At 37.3% G+C, this 16,489-nt stretch overlaps 1 protein-coding gene across 1 annotated transcript in view; it reads left to right on the plus strand.

The window, feature by feature from the left end:
• Positions 1-2,812: 2,812 nt before the first annotated feature.
• mad1l1 (mitotic arrest deficient 1 like 1) overlaps positions 2,813-16,489 on the plus strand; it is a 28,372-nt gene continuing 14,695 nt past the window's right edge. The window contains exons 1-12 of the mRNA XM_077718174.1: positions 2,813-2,927; positions 3,470-3,627; positions 3,822-3,962; positions 4,406-4,585; positions 4,666-4,790; positions 4,862-4,943; positions 5,023-5,153; positions 5,685-5,799; positions 6,083-6,144; positions 10,096-10,182; positions 11,673-11,817; positions 16,113-16,253. Coding sequence (XP_077574300.1) covers positions 3,481-3,627; positions 3,822-3,962; positions 4,406-4,585; positions 4,666-4,790; positions 4,862-4,943; positions 5,023-5,153; positions 5,685-5,799; positions 6,083-6,144; positions 10,096-10,182; positions 11,673-11,817; positions 16,113-16,253 — 1,356 coding nt within the window. The 5' untranslated portion in view covers positions 2,813-2,927; positions 3,470-3,480. The remainder of the gene's footprint in view (positions 2,928-3,469; positions 3,628-3,821; positions 3,963-4,405; positions 4,586-4,665; positions 4,791-4,861; positions 4,944-5,022; positions 5,154-5,684; positions 5,800-6,082; positions 6,145-10,095; positions 10,183-11,672; positions 11,818-16,112; positions 16,254-16,489) is intronic.

The raw sequence follows: 16,489 nt of genomic DNA on the forward strand, positions 1-16,489 counted from the left end.
AAGAGAAAATACAAAACTTTTAGCTTTATGAATCAACATTCCTAGTTTCGAAGATCAATTTTAATTAATACTACCATACCCAGGCGGAAGTATATTGCGGTCCTTGACGACCACGTGTCATCTTACCACGTGTTACCCAACAGTTCGTGCGAACAAGGGTGCCTACAGTTTTGGGCCATTCACCCACACAAACCCATTCAATCACGTTCAAAAGCAACAGTATTCCTTTGGTGCTCGTTTAAGACCTTTCATATCTGCAACCTTCGCATCCTTCCACACCTCCTCTTATTTGGCAGAGCAATTCCTTTCCGTTCTCTTCTTCGCTTATCACACATCACAGACACTTGCTATCTGTTGGACTCACCTGCTGCTATTCATTTTCATATGTCAGTCAAGAACGCCTACTACTATAAAACCATCTGCTGCATCAATGCATGCCCAACATACACTGAGTAAAATAACATCATTTCATCCATGGGTGTCCAAACTGGTCCTCAATGGTGCTGGTTTTCATTCCGACTGATGAAGACGATATATTTTCACCAATCTGGTATCTTCAAAGTGTGGTTCCTTGAGTACAGGCAGCTGCTGCTTGTGTCAGGTAGAACAAAAACCTTCACCGGCTGAGGACCTTTATGGAATAGTTTGTGGATGTAGCAAAGTTGTAGCCATCTTATTCTATACGAATATAATATTTCGATTTTTTTTTATAAATGGATTAAAAGAACTGGATTAAAAGCCCTGAATATGCAGTTTTTATATAGATCTAAAATAATCTTTATTTTAGCTTTTTAAAATATATTTTTTGATTTTACAAACTGATTTTTGAACTAAAAACTGAAAAAAATGATTAAAAATTACAATTATTGATTTAAAAGGGAGAAAATCAAGGAAATTTAATATAATGTATACTCTTCATTTTAATTTGATCCTAAAACAGAAAGTGCACTCATGATTTACTTTCCCAGGCCACACAAAATGATGCGGCGGGCCAGATTTGGCCCCTGGGCCGCCACTTTGACACATGTGGCTTAGAGCGATAATAAGTTTGAGGATTCGACCTCGTGTGGGTTTTTTCTGGGTACTCCGGTTTCCTCCCACATCCCAAAAAACATAGGTGGTAGGCTAATCTAAATTGGCCCTTGGTATGAGTATTTCCAAGTTAATTTTTTGTGGTCTGACTGACTTTATTTCTTCTTGTATTGACAATATAGTGATCTTACCATGACAAATCCACACCTTAAAAGTCCACGTGCAAGCAGACATATAAAGAGTAATGTTGAGCAAGAAAGAGACAGCCTATTGACGGAAATGTCTTCTCTTCGAGCCCATTCAATGTGGACCTTTATTGATTCTTCTCCTTTTACCCTTAAACACTTTAGAGTCGTTTCCAATGTGCTTTGAAACCTCATCTTTTCCCGCAATTTCACAGTGTCCTGTACATTTTTCCTCTTTGTTGCCCAGGCGACGCCATTTCGGGTCACCCGCGGCAATGGAGCCTGTTGCTGCTTTTTTCAAGGAGCACTTCTTGTATTGTCCCTGCTACAAAATAGGACATGTCCCTAATTTCGATAATACAGAAAATCTTTTGAGATGTAGTTTCATTACAAAGATTTGTATGGAGCGAGGATTTGGCATTTAGTATCTTTTTTTTGTGGCCAACTGTTTAGAATTCAAGGGAAAAGAGGCTAGAGGGATGGTGAACTTGATGATGTCGAGACACGAGGAGTCGTCACGTGTGGCCACGGATGGTGAAGAAGGGCACATCTGCTCGTTTACTAGTTACGTGGTCGCGCATATCCGAACACGAGGGGACGCTGCTTAACTGAAACGGGTGGTAGGCAACCCCGACGTGGCACTGAAAGTGGAGGGGGTGGGCGAGGTGCCCGATGGAACATAGCACAGGTGTCAAAGTGGCGGCCCGGGGCTCAAATCTTGCCCGTTATCTAATTTTGTGCGGCCTGAAAAAGTAAAACATGAGTGGTGACTTTCTGTTTTAGGCTCAAATTAAATTGAAGATTATAGATGTATATTACATTCCAGCTGGGCTAGGCTCCGGCACCCCGCGACCAGGATAAGTGGTGCATGTATGTAAAAAGCATTTTAGCTGTTGTCAGAAGTGCGTGGGACAAGTGAATTGAACCAGCACAAGCAATAGAAAATAGTACTTGATTTTTCTTTTGGGTTTAGATAAACAAGATGTGAATGAATTGTGAAGGTGGGTGGAATATTAGAGGCAAAATGAGTCAGCAAAAGCATGTTCGCCAGGGGTCATAGGCAAGGTGAAGACAAGTCTCCAAATTTAGAGAGGCGTCCTCTCGAGAGCAAGAAGAGGCGAAGTCAAAGCGACAGCCTTGCAGGGAATAGCCTTGCTGATGTCATTTGGAACACTGCTGCTTCTTGTCTGACCTTTTCCGGAAGAAATTCACACCTCTCCATCACTTCCCACGCATAAAGTACATAACTACTCATAAATGCCTACTAGCGTCCGTTCTGCTGTTGCAAAGCCTGCACCCCAAAACATTCTCGAGCGTAACATTGCTGGCCTCTTGTGGACAAAGCTTGCAATTAACAACATTTATTAAGTGAAAAGTGATGCAGAATTCGCGCAAGCGCAGGAGACAAAGGCATGATCCTATACGTTAAAAGGTACAACTATTCCCCCAAATTTGAAAACTTAACAATCACAATGTAGTCGGGCAACTATCACATTGATCCATTTATTTCTTTGTTACAGTTAATATAATGTCAACAGGATGTAAAATATCTTATATTTGGAAAGAGCTTTGGTGGTTTCGTTAACTTGCACGTGACTTGGTTTGAGCCAATCAGGAGTATTACACCAGACGCACTAACGTTATTCTAGGCTAAATAATACGATATTCTGTATCAGCCGAAAAGCAGGCCACAAACAAACCAAGCCGACGGTAAGTAAAATTTATAGATTATAACTCTTATACTTGTGCATAGAGCAAATCTAAGCTATGTAATATGCTCGGAATGGAAGGCGCTGTAATCTTAAACTACAATTAAAATGGATCGTAATGCAGATTCAGTATGATCCATCATTTTGTCATCGTCCTGTCCATGTTGTCTTAATCAATGAAATGTGGCCACTATCTTTGGGGTACACTTGCGAAGTACAATAATGAAGTCCCAAGACAAGAGGCGTCCCAAAAGTATACTTTAATGGGATCACTTTACATTAAAAATTACATAGATTGGTCTGATTCAATGTTAACCAAGAGTAGCACGAGTATTTCACTGATGTAATATAAACACCAAAAATGTGTGTATATTTAAATACACATACACACACTACACACACAATTATAATGACACACACAATTATAATTTTAAGTAGTTTTGAAAATGAATCAATATTAAAATATTTTAGCACTTTCCAAACATATTGCCCCTATGATTGTTATGAAAATAGATATCCTTAATTGATGTGTTTTGCTTCCAGAAGCCTTTAAAATGGATTTTGAAGATAACACCACTGTGTATTCCACCCTGAAGTCCTTCAATTCCTTCATTAGAAGTTCTACATTTTCACCCCAGCTGCCAGGCTCCACACTGCCGTCCAGTAACACTCTGCAGAACCAGTACAAGCGCAGCATGGAGGTATTTGCAATTTTTTTATTCTTTGCACACTTTGTTTCTTATTTAATGCAAAGATAGCATAATTTTTATAGGATAGTCTGGTTTCAGTTATTGTAATACATGAGATGTATGTAAAATCAAACAAAATTACAAGTGGCATTGAGATGAATAGACACTTACACTGAGCATTTGTTGATTTTTTTCATGCCATATAGTTCTTGGAAGCTGCAGACAAGGTCCATTTGCACAGTCGTTACCTGAACTTAGATCAGGAGAAGAAGCAGATGGAACTGAGTCACAAACGTGTTCGTGTGGAGCTGGAGAAAAATGCCAGTGACACAGCATGTGACTTGAAGGTAGGTACTATGCCCCTTCATGCCTGCTTATTCATCTAGATCACATGTGTCAAAGTGGCGGCCCAGGGGCCAAATCTGGCCCGCTGAATCATTTTGTGTGGCCCGGGAAAGTAAATCATGAATGCCGACTTTTTGTTTTAGGATCAAATGAAAATGAAGAGTATAGAGATGTATGTTAAATGTCCAGATTTTCCTCCTTTTAAATCAATAATTGTAATTTTTAATCATTTTTTGTGTTTTTAGTTCAAAAATAATTTTGTGAAATCTAAAAATATATTTAAAAAAAGCTAACATAAACATTGTTTTAGATCTATAAAAAAACTGAAATATTCAGGCCCTTTAATCCAGTTCTTTTGATTAATTTTATTTTACCCAAGTGACTGTTATTTTTTTCTTCAAAAAGACAAAAAGGTTTTAAGAGCAATGCTGCATTTTGTGAATAGAAAATGGAGGGCAAGAACAATGAGATGGCAGCACAGATTAAGAAGTCAGAGGAGCGGGAATCAGAGGCCATCAAGAAGCTGGGTCAGCAAGTGGAAGCCAACCGAGGACTCAGCAAGAAATTAGACAGTCTGAGCAAGAAGCTGGACGATCGAGACAACCAACTCACCACCTCTCACCAGGTAATTCGAAGGGTTAACTAGTTCCCTACACACACTTGATGTTACAGGTGCATTTTTAAAACCAACTCTTTATCTTTTAGACATTTATTGGTCTGAAGGATGAGATCAGAGGACTAAAACAGAAGCTTGAAAACCAGGAATCAGATTGTTCTGCTCAGAAGTTGGAGAAACAGGCACTGCAGGAGCAGCTGGATTTACAGCGGAGGTATTGTTGTTTGAGATGGCGTGCCTATTAACCAGGAAGTGACTTTTCTCAATGGATTCTCGCCCTATTAGAAAGTACCACGAAATGTCTCAGCTATGCCAGAGCCTTCAAGCTGCACAGTCGTCATGCTCAGACCATGTCATTAAAATTAAGGTAAAGGCACACACAACATGTATAAGGTCAGGGTTAAAAATCACAGTATTTTATGATTTTTTTCCATGTTTATTTCTAGGAGTTGGAAAGACGCCTGTCTCTGCAAGAGCAAGACTTTGCCATCGTCAAAACTGTCAAATCCCAAGCCACCAGGGTGCCCGATCTGGAAAAAGAGCTTAAGCTCCTGAGAGAGGAAAATATTTTTCTAAGGTCAGACTTGCTTTCTCATTGGTTTCCTTCACTTACTATTTTCCATTTTATGTGCACTTCAAGATGTTAGTTTTATCCTGTTTCTGCCAGATTTGTACACTATTCCAAATTGACTGTACACGTACCAATTACATTTTGCCATTCGGTATCATAATGACCGTTGGCAGCAGTCAATACATAAAAAAACACTGACCTCAATCAACATAATTGTGCATTTTTTTATGTAGTTCAGACAGACACGTGTACAACTGTTAAAGAAACACCTGCAAGGATATAAATACAGTCAAAATGAACCATAAATGCACAAAAGGAATTAAATGCTAAAAATGAAAACAAAAGACATTTTCACTAAAATAATTGTTTTCATTAGTTTCGTAAGCATACTTTTCACGTACATTATTTCAGTTAGTTATTTTTCCATTCTTTCTATTTGTTTTCATTAACATTAATAACCTTAAGATGGATTTTTGATGTTTGATGTCCTGATATTCTCATACGTTTATTAAATTGCTGATTGTATTCCTAATACAGGGAAAGCAGAGAGAACTGTAACCTTCTGAAAGAAGAGGTGGAGGGCCTCAAGAAAAAGTTGGAGCGCATGGCCAAGACCAAAGAAGATTTGGTGAATGTGGAGCTAGAAAAGGAGGTAATACAACAAAGTCTAAATTCCAATAGTTTTTAAAAGCAAGTCTCATCATGTTATTTTAAAAAAATACACTTTTTAAACAAATAATTGGCTTTCTTTTTATGTTTTGATGGTTTAGTACTTTTCAATCTTAAAAAAACGATGCTCAATAGTTTATATTATACACAATCAGAAGCTAAAATGAATAACTTAGAAGCATATTTGCAAGCATGATGTATTTATCTTATCTAAAGTGGTTAAAAAAGGAAACATGGGTGTTTGTTGATGTTTCTTTACCCCACAGAGGTTGACGGAGAAGATCAGAGCATGGGAGAACCTTGGCGAATCGACTGGACTCAACATCAGGTCAGTGTGTTTATGTGTGTGTTACTTTATACTTCAAGGACTACCACTAGACTATTTTTACAAGAAACCTGTAGATGGAGCTCTAGTAATGTCCAATATCTACCATCACAAGGACTGGAACAGTGTTTTTTTTAAATATCTGCCTTATGTTGGTCTGCTCTCCAGTCCAAACAGGTAATGAGAGAATGATTGCGTGTTTGCCTTTGAGCAGTCAAGCAGATCCGACATATGATAAAACACTACAAGCCGTCCTTGATACATACACATACACTGTGTGTGCTTCACTGTTATTAAGTGTGACGCTGATGCAAACAGAATGCTAAATGGAATGGAACCTCTGGGTATTTAACTTGACTTGCGTTTGTGATGAGGAAGCTTAAAGGTGAATGGGATTAACTTTGAATTCACTTCAATGTTGATACATTTTATCACTTCATCTTATGTCAAACATTGTTGGAGAGCTTTGATTTTCATCAATATGACAATTACATTTATTTGTGGATTTATCACAACAAAAATAGTGGTTAGGAGGTTCTTTTCATAGTCTGAAATTGAGGTTTCAATCCCTAGTGAGTTCCAAACTTTTAGTTTTTCGTGGCGCCTGTGAGGGTTTTGTAATTTAATGTACAGTTTTTACACGCATATAAGCCACTCTGCATATAAGCCACACCCTTAAAATGCCCTTAAAATCGTAGGATTTTACAATTTCTCACGTATAAGCCGCCCCTTTATTAACAATTTTCACCTCCATATCCATGGTTTTAATAGGGAGTAAAAATGGGTTACTTTTAGGGAAAAATCTTAAGAAAAATCATCATATATGGCATTTCTGATATATTGTATGAATAAAAAGCACATTTAGGTTCAAGATCACAAGGAATTAATTCATACAGTAATGGTTGTTTTCTTACCGCAAAACAGAAAATAACCAACACATAGTAAACGTTACTTTGCTGGTGGTGTAAAAACATAGCAATTCTTATGTGCATTTACATAAGCCATACCCTTGATTCAGTCATTTTTTTAGTTACAAATATGGCTTATATGCGAGAAAATACGAGAAGTGAGTTTTTGCGTGTGTCTCTTTCACACTCAGTGCTTAACCCAATCAAAATTCCATGCACTCCTAAAATCATAGAAGCTTCTGTAGTACAAAAGGGGGCTGCAACCTCAACAGGCCGAGGCTAGTGAACTCCCCTTCTGTAATGACATTTTGATGAGCTTTATCACAACCAATTTGCTTAAGTAAAAGAGATATCAAGGCAGCACATCTCAGCTCCCATCAGTCACCTTTTGTAATTGACACGTCACAGTTATGCCCAGCTTCGTTAGTTTGTGCCATTCATTCCCCCTCCGGCTGCTCTGATGATCTCTTCCAGTGTCAGTGGCCCATTGTGTCCCTTTGCTGTGGATTAAATCAAAATAAACAAGTACGTTGCACACGCTGCTGCTGCTGCTGGCAAAGGGCAGCCACATGACCGAGGCTCAACTTGAAAGGTTAATGCAGCAAATAAATATTTAGAAACACCCCAGGCTTCCTCTTGATTCTCCTGTGGTGGAATCTTTCTCCTCTGTTGTGTTTTCTGGTCCAAAGAGTTTCCTTCATCTTTATAAGCATGTAAAACCACTAATCAAGTCTAATTGTCTTGAGTATTGAGTCCTTAATGTCAGCTATGTTTTTGTTGTTGTTGTTAGGTAAATCGATTGTATAAAGTTGAAGTTTAAAGAGGGGTTAATCCCGACATTGGATGATATTTAAATAGTGAAAAGTTCATCCAGAGCAAGAAAGCTCCAGAGATTGGCTGCCCTCCTTCTTCCATCTTTGGCAGAAATTTGTTATCTCAGGAGAGCCTGCAGCATCATTAGAGACAAATCACCCTGAACATCACCCTGTTCAACTCCTTCTTTTCACATTGACATTTGAGGGCAATCTAGAAAAAACACAGTTTCTACCCTAGTGCTTTCATTACCTTGAATGGACATTGAACTACAGTGTATTTCACAATAGGAACAACACACACACGACGTGTTAATGTGGTTTGCTCCTATTCCCAAACAAAAATTCTGCTCTAATACCTAATTATTTTATTGTACAATATCGTAAAGCTCAATTTTTACTTATCCATATTATCTTATTAAATAGGGCTCTCAAGTTTAGTAAACATTTTGCAAGTTCAAGCAATATTTTCGTTGCCAGATTGCCATATTCCTGAATTTTGTCCCTTCGATTCATAGATTATTTATAAAATGTAAGGTTAGAAAAAAAAAATCCCTAACCAGCCTGTTATTATTTTCTCCATCGTTTCCACCAAAAAAAGAGGCAACACACATACAATAAAATCCACACTTTCTTCCATTTTTTGAAACAGTGATGTTGTTTTGAGGCCGATCCCTTGGCGCTCGGGGCTAACGCAGAAATTACCCAAGTTATCCCATCGCATGATTCATGACGCCTCATATTTTAGTCATGAGATTACTTTGGTCTCCGACGCTTTGCTCCCTCAGCCAAGCAGCATAAATCAGACCACGCCCCCCTGACTTCAAATTCAACAGCCTTGTCATTTGTCATTAAATGACTTGATCTGATGCCAAGTTGAGAGTGAGAGCTCTATTGATTGAGAACAAGTCAAGATGGACAAGGTACAGGAGTTGGTTCATGTGTCATTTTCTCTTGATGTTCCTTAATACTCTAAGGAATTATTGCACGGTGTCCTCCTATCGATTTTGATCGAAGGACGATGCATCAAGGATTTTTACTTTGACGAGTGTAACCATATTGATTTATTTTGAGCTTGCTTGCTTCAAGTTCAAAGTGCACATTTAATCATATTTGAGATATCGTTCACATATGCTAGCGGCTACTAAACATAAAGACCATAATGTATTTTTGTGCAAATTTTCAATCCATCAATGCAAATGCAGTGTTTTTTTTTTTTTGCAACTAAGTTCAACAGTTCTTTTGACGTAAAATTCTACCAGACAGAATAATTAAAGGCGTTTCCACAATCTAAGCTTTTCTCGAAATTATATACAAAAGTAGTCTGAGATGTTTTCAATTTTCATTATTTGCCTTATTTTCTTTGCTTTTGGCTAGTGAACAAACTCTCAAAACAGCAGTTGGAGACTTAGTGAAAGAAAAAAAATATTAAATAGGCTCCTGACTACCAGGAAAAAAAATATTGTCCAATTACATTTATTTTAAAATTGTCCAATCTATGTGAAGTAATTGGAATACTGCAAAAGACATTTGGTATCATTGGAAAGCTCTGACTGTCCTCGATAATGCGATTGGATGCACTGGGTGGGAGATATTTAAGTTTATAAATGTCCTCTACTGAGAACAAATTTGAACTACTCTTAGTCAGAAAGATAGGCAGAATTTAAGCTATTTTTTTTCCTAATTGCATTTTACATTAACTGTCCTAACCCTCCACCAAAATAGGCAGTTTACATAGTTCTCAGTCTGTTGCACTCATTGTCCTTTATTAAGCATACTTTCCACTATCAGGATTTCAATCATCTTCGTCCTTGGCAGACATATGACCCTCCATTTTTCTGTAGTTTATCAAGAAAATATAGCATGCATGCATTACACAAAAATAGTTATAGCATAAATTACTACCAAGTAGTTCATATAGGCAAAAGATATCAAGTACAGAAAAGCTACAAATGTTGCATTCTACAATGTTTTATACCTCACACTACATATTTTTATGTATTATTGTAGCTTTTGCCACACCACCTGTTAAGCACAAGTTTAAACAGCGACTTTAAGCCGAATATGAACACATTTATCATCTCTTTTTTGCCAATGTGACCTTCTCAATAGTCTATGTGCTCTGTTTTTTTAGTTGTATTACAAGAAGGGTTTAACCCTGTTGGCCTCCCAGCAAGAGAATATGAAAAATGTTTGTCTTGCTGTTGAATTGCTCTTATTTTTTGTTGTTGTAGGAAACCAGAGGATCTATCCAGGGAGGTGATTCAAATCCAACAGAGAGAAATTGTCCTAAAAGAGCAGAACTACACACTCAACAGCCGGTAAGCACCATAATTCTTCACTCCCTCCTCCCCCACCATTCATTAGAGCATATCTCGGACAACTCCTTAATTGTCACCAAGTTAATTAAACCGCTGCCCATTCTGATAGCATGGAAAAACAGTTATGCATGTGTGTGTGTGTGGGATGAGAAGAGAAAGTCTGTGTAATTAACACAGCGTCCTCCTTAGGCTGAGGTGAAAGTCTGCGGGGAGGGCCGTGTGTGCCGATGTTTCCACTGAAAGCTTTCATTAGCTAACAAGCTTCTTTGCTGCCCGGCGTATGGGCCTCATCATGGAATATTAAAGGCAGAAGAATGGGTGACGATGGAAGGGAGTCGAGAGGGAGACTTGCCTTGTAATTATTCTCTCACTCTCATATAATTCCCGGCTTATTGATCAAGCCTGAAAGCAATGCAGCACACATCATCTCTGAAAGGATTTGACGCTTAACTTGTTTGCAGCAGAGTCATTGATCCACAAGGATTTTTTTTTTTAAATGGTGGCAGAGGCAAAATAGGTTGCAATGTCTGTTTTTTCTTTGGCGAGGTCGTCAAAGCATAGGCAGGTTGTTACTTCATTTGTTTTTATGTCAAAGGAGGAGGCAAGATAGTTTGCTGCTTGGTTTATAATGACGAGGCAAAAGTTAAGGCGAGATGTGTTACTTCGATCGTTATATTACCGAAACGAATGCGAGACGTCTTAATTTATTTATTATATTGACCAAGTGAAGGCAAGATGTTGCTGTTTGGTGTATTGACAAAACTTTTCAAATTTAAGGAAATTCCAATGGAAAGGCAAGGGTGAGTAGTGAATTCACTGATTAAATGACAAAAATAAAGGTACCGTATTTACTCGCATATAAGCCAGATTTGTTTCCCTTCAAAGTAACACATTTGTACTCAAACCATGAATATGGAGGTAAAAATTGTAAATCAGAAATTGTAAAATTTAACAATTTTAAGGCAATTTTAAGGGTGCGGCTTATACGCGAGTACGGCTTATATGTGTGAGTAAATAGGGTAGATATCTTGCCTTATTATACTGACAAATTAAACACTATTGTATCTTTTATTTATATTTTTATATATATGCTAGGGTATGATAAACCACACTGAAATTAAGTTGGATGTTTTAATATGGAAAAGAATAAATCTTTTAACAATGATAAAAAATCAACAAAATCCTTCAATAATAGAAACACTTTAAAACCACATTTGTTTTACTTTTTTTTACTGTCTAATGTTGAAATATACATTTGATGGCTATAAAAAACTTTTTGGGGGGATAAACATGAAAAAATATCATGGAAGTAGGCACAAACCACACACAAACTTAATGAATCATTATAAAACTCTATTAACTACTCTTCATGTGGCCACCAGCAAGACCTTATGTTCAAGTATGAAGTTTCCCACCTTGAAGAGATTGATCAATAACTCCTGCTGTCATGACAATTTAACAACACACCTATTTTACTTTTTACCAAACAGCGTTCGAAGTGCGGAGCGCTCACTTTTCGAGCTACAGGCAGAAATGTCGCAAAAGCATGGCAAGTCACTGGAGGAACAAAAGAAACGGGAAGGACAAGAAGTACTACTGCGACGGCTCCAGAAGAGGCTCTTGCTACTTACCAAGGTCTTATGCCCACAAACACACATGTACAGCACATACTGCATAAACATCCACTTTTGTTCATACGTTATCTTACACATAGTTCAATGCCTCACTGGCATGAAAAGTCTAAAAGTTACTCCATATATTTGAAGATTCTGGTGTGTTGGTAGCATTCCAAGTTGAAAAATATACACTCAGTTTGCTGAGAAGTCAAAGAACTCTACTTATGATATGGAAAATTTATCAGATTTTGTCTAGTGTGTATGCCTACAGAAAACCAATAGAAATACTTTTTATGCTAACAGAATTTTAAGATGCGAGAGTCAAAGAGCCCCATAAGTTTAAAAAAATGGCCAAATTATTTTAAAAAAATATATATATTTGTTTTTAATGGGCAGTAATGAATTTTAGCGTGTTTTAAGAGAATAAAATTAAGAAGCCATAGTATATTCAAAATAAGATAAAAAGCAATTTTGGCCGGGAGCCGCATGGAGCTTGAGAGCCACGTGTTCGCCACTCTTGACAAAGAGCGTTTAAAGTGCCTTTCTAATGTGCACTCTTGAGGTTTATATATTCTTTAAAATCCCTGGAGATCCAGGTAAAAAGAAAAAGTGTTCTCCTTGGCTGATGGTATACACACTTTACCATATATAGAGTGCAGTGAAAATGCCATCATGTTCCATCCTTACCATTTAAAAAGCAAATATTCGGACAACACATTGCAGGTTAGATGCCTGCCCCTTGCTGTCTTTTTCTTTTTGGCCGTTTATAACCTGCAGGCACCGATTTAAAAAGGCAATGAAAATGCTAATTACAGTTTTATCACTCCGTACTACCGTTCCCTTTTGTTTATTTTACAAATTAAGACCTGTTTTGTCATTATCGGATAGATTTTTGATTTAGATGGAAGCACACCTTAATAGACAGCAAACAGCCAGCGGCACTCAGCTGTTCCAACTCAACCTCTAAATCTCCCTTTTGTGCCTTGACATTTTCCCCCCTGTCTTTTTTTCTCGGCACTTTTATTTCTGTGACCCTTTAACACTTTTTTTTAACACTCGAATTAGGTAAGCTTAATTTGCGGGTAGGGCTAATCAGTGTCTGATTATGCTGATCATTTTTTGGTGTTTTTTGACATGATGGGTCAGTTGGCTCATCTCTAGAAAGCAATTCCAAACCCATTAAGACCATTAACCCCATTGCCATTCAATTGTGCTTTTTTGGGGGGAGATTTTAATTGTTTTTTTTCCCTTTTTTATAGGACAATTAGCTTTAAACCGAATCCCAGCTCAAATATTCAACTCCTCATGGTAAAACCCATCTAGACATATAGTATATAGATAGCTATGTATATTAAGGTATTTACTGGGTAGGACTCTTTAAAATTGAAATTCACAGGTGTCCAGTTGCAAACAATTTCTCAGACCAATGGTCCAGACCTTCAAGTATGTCAATTTGCATATAACTATCCTATCAAACAATATCAAAATAGCACATTTGAGTATTCACAACCTGTATTTGTCGGCAAATATCTGAGTACATACGCAGCTCACCAGAAGCTAATTAAGATAATATCAATCTGTGCTAACACACTAGCTCTAATTCGCGTTTGTCTTTGACACGCTTTTGCTTCAATGTCATTGCTTTGGAATTGAGGAGGGAGGTCAACATCTTCATTCAGCATTAAAGTATTTGCTGCTTATCAAAAAAACAAACAGTTTTTAACCCTGATCAGAGCACAAATTACATCCAAGGTCAAAAGTTTTGAGACATTTCACTATTCAGTCCCAAAAGAAAGTGTCTTCAAATTTCTATTGACATGGTAGTCCACCTAACATCGTTTTCTGACATCACCATGGTAACGTAATGTGTTATTTTACTGAACTCCATCTTTGACAAGGTCAAATTCAATCCACCTCTCTCCAAATTTCTGCTTTTATTATCCTTCTAACCACTCCTATCATCTCAAGCCCACCAATCTGTCTCGCCTCAGGCTTGTTTTTTTTATTTTTATTTTTTTTGGTGTGTATGTGTACCATGTGCCCATACTGACAGTGGCGAGCTATTTGGAGAAGCGGCATCACAATGACTGACACTTGTGAAGACGCTGACTTTAAGGATGTTTTCTTCTTCATCTTGTTTCCCTCACATTCGCCTGACGTCTTTCTCCACTTTGATTTCCCCCCCCTCGTCTTTCTTGCACTCCCATTTGACTCATGTGAGGAGTAATGACGGCAAGTTTACCAGCGTGACCCCCCGAGTTCCGTTTGTCAGCTTGATAAGAAAGTTTACAATTACAAACACATTTAAACATCTATCTTTACCTATTGTATCTAAAATACTCACATATTTCTATTCAAAAAAAATGCAAACATGCAAAAAATGTCAGTTTGTGTAGACAAACTAAAATGTGTAAATCTATTTCTGCTTAAATAGAATGTAAATATATGCTCAATATACGGCCATTTTATTAGGTACCTTTTTTTTGCCTTCAGAACTGCCTTAATATTTGTTTGGCATAGATTCAACAAGTGTCTGGAAACATTCCTAAGAGAGTGAGGGCCAAATTTACATGCATATCCATATATTGAATGGCCCTCATACACTAAATCCCAAAGTTGCTTTATTGCATTGAGATTTGATGACCCTTTGATTCCAGCCAAATCATTGTCCCATTAAGAAATTAAACTAAGATGACATGCCTTGATATTGTTAAGGATGTATAGTCTCAAATTGTGAAAAGCAAGAAAGAAAATATCCCCCCCCATACCATTACCAGCCTGAAAGGTTGATACAAGGGAGGATGGATCTATGCGTTCACATTGATTCTCAATTCTGACCCTTCTATCCAAACATTGCAGCAGAAATCGAAACTCATCAGACCTGCCGACATTTTTCCAATCTTTTATTGTCCTATTTTGGTGAGCATGTTTCCTCCGTTTCAGTCTTCTGAGCTGACGGCAGTGGTACTTGTAGACTACTTGCCACAAGGTTCGAAATGTTCGTTCAAAGATGCCCTTTTGCATATATTGGGTAGAATAAGTCATTATTTGGATTGGATTGGATACCTTTTATTCATCCCGTATCTGGGAAATTTCATTGGCACAGTAGCAAGAGGGTGAGAATAATTAGATAAGTTACAAATAGTTACATAAATAAATTAGTTAAATAGTTAATAAATAAATACATGACTTAAATAGTTAATAAATAAATACACATAAATATTTAAGTAAATAAGCGTGTTGCTGAAAAAAAATATACATACGCATGCATACATATACATACATATAAATACATATAAATACATCTATTATCTATAAATATACATATACATACATATATAGAAATATACATATACACACACCTATACATACATATATAGAAATATACATATACATACATATATAGAAATATACATATACATACATATTTAGAAATATACATATACATATATAAATATACATATACATATACATACATATATATATATAATTATACATTTACATACATTCACATAGATGTACATGTATACATAAGGTAGGTCTTAAAATTTGTTTTGTTAAAGAGCCTGATAGCTGATGGGAGGAAGGATCTGCAAAAGCGCCCAATTTGGCCATTTTCCTCTGACCTCTTACATCAATCACGCATTTTCACCTATAGAATTACCGCTCAATTCATGTTTTTTTTTCCTTTTGGGACCATTGTTAGTAAACCATACAGATGGTTGTAAGAGTCCCATGAGATCAGCCATGTCTAAAATCTTCAAACCAGCCCACCTGGCATCCCTTAACCATGCCATGTTAAATGTCACTCAAATACACCTTCGTCTTCACAATCTGACCCTCACTTTTAATGCATTAATTTTAACATAGTTGGTCAGGCATGCCGAATAAAGTGCATACACCAGCTTAAAACCACCACCACTGAAAATATGAGACGAATGAAAGGCAAAGCAGTGTGACGTCGCGTGCTTGGATGTGCTCCTCTGTCATCACTTTCTGCTTTCATTCCTCCCGTCTTCATCCTCCTCTTTTTTGGAATTCTGCAGTATGAGTAAATAAAAAATAAAAACTGTGTGACCCCCGAGCTCTTGTCAGCAGCCTGGCACAACTTTTTTCCTCATTTACAAAATAAACATGTCTGCCTGTCACATGCCGACCACTAAAAAGTGACAGGCCAATCAGGGAAATGGCAAATAACGAGACACACTTTATTCTCCTTCGCAAATGTTCAGTGTCAGAAATACCGTAAAGTCTTGACCTTGTCTGTAAGGAGATTTTCCAGGAGGTTAACTAACGTCTAGATTTGTTTTGCAGGAACGTGATGGGATGCGCTCCATTTTGGAGTCGTATGATAGTGAGCTGGCACCTTCTGAACATTCGCCTCAACTTGGCAAGCGTCTCAAGGAGGCAGAGGAAGTGTTGCTCAAAACGCAGAACCTCAACGCTGAAATTGAGGTGTGTAGCAGTTGATTTGCCATTCAATCACTATTTTTTCCTGAAGAGTCTCAAAATTGCCACCACCTATTGGTACATTTTAGTATAATTTTGAACTCTTTCAGTATGCAGCCTATAAACTTTGCTTCCTTATTTTTATTTTTTATATCAAACCTCTGAACTTAGTATCTAAACATCATGACTTTCATTTTAAAATGGAAAAGCTTATGCATTGACATGGAAGAGTTCTCTTTTTA

Source organism: Stigmatopora nigra, chromosome 6 (assembly GCF_051989575.1).
Source record: "Stigmatopora nigra isolate UIUO_SnigA chromosome 6, RoL_Snig_1.1, whole genome shotgun sequence".
In the NCBI taxonomy this organism is placed as follows: Eukaryota; Metazoa; Chordata; class Actinopteri; order Syngnathiformes; family Syngnathidae; genus Stigmatopora; species Stigmatopora nigra.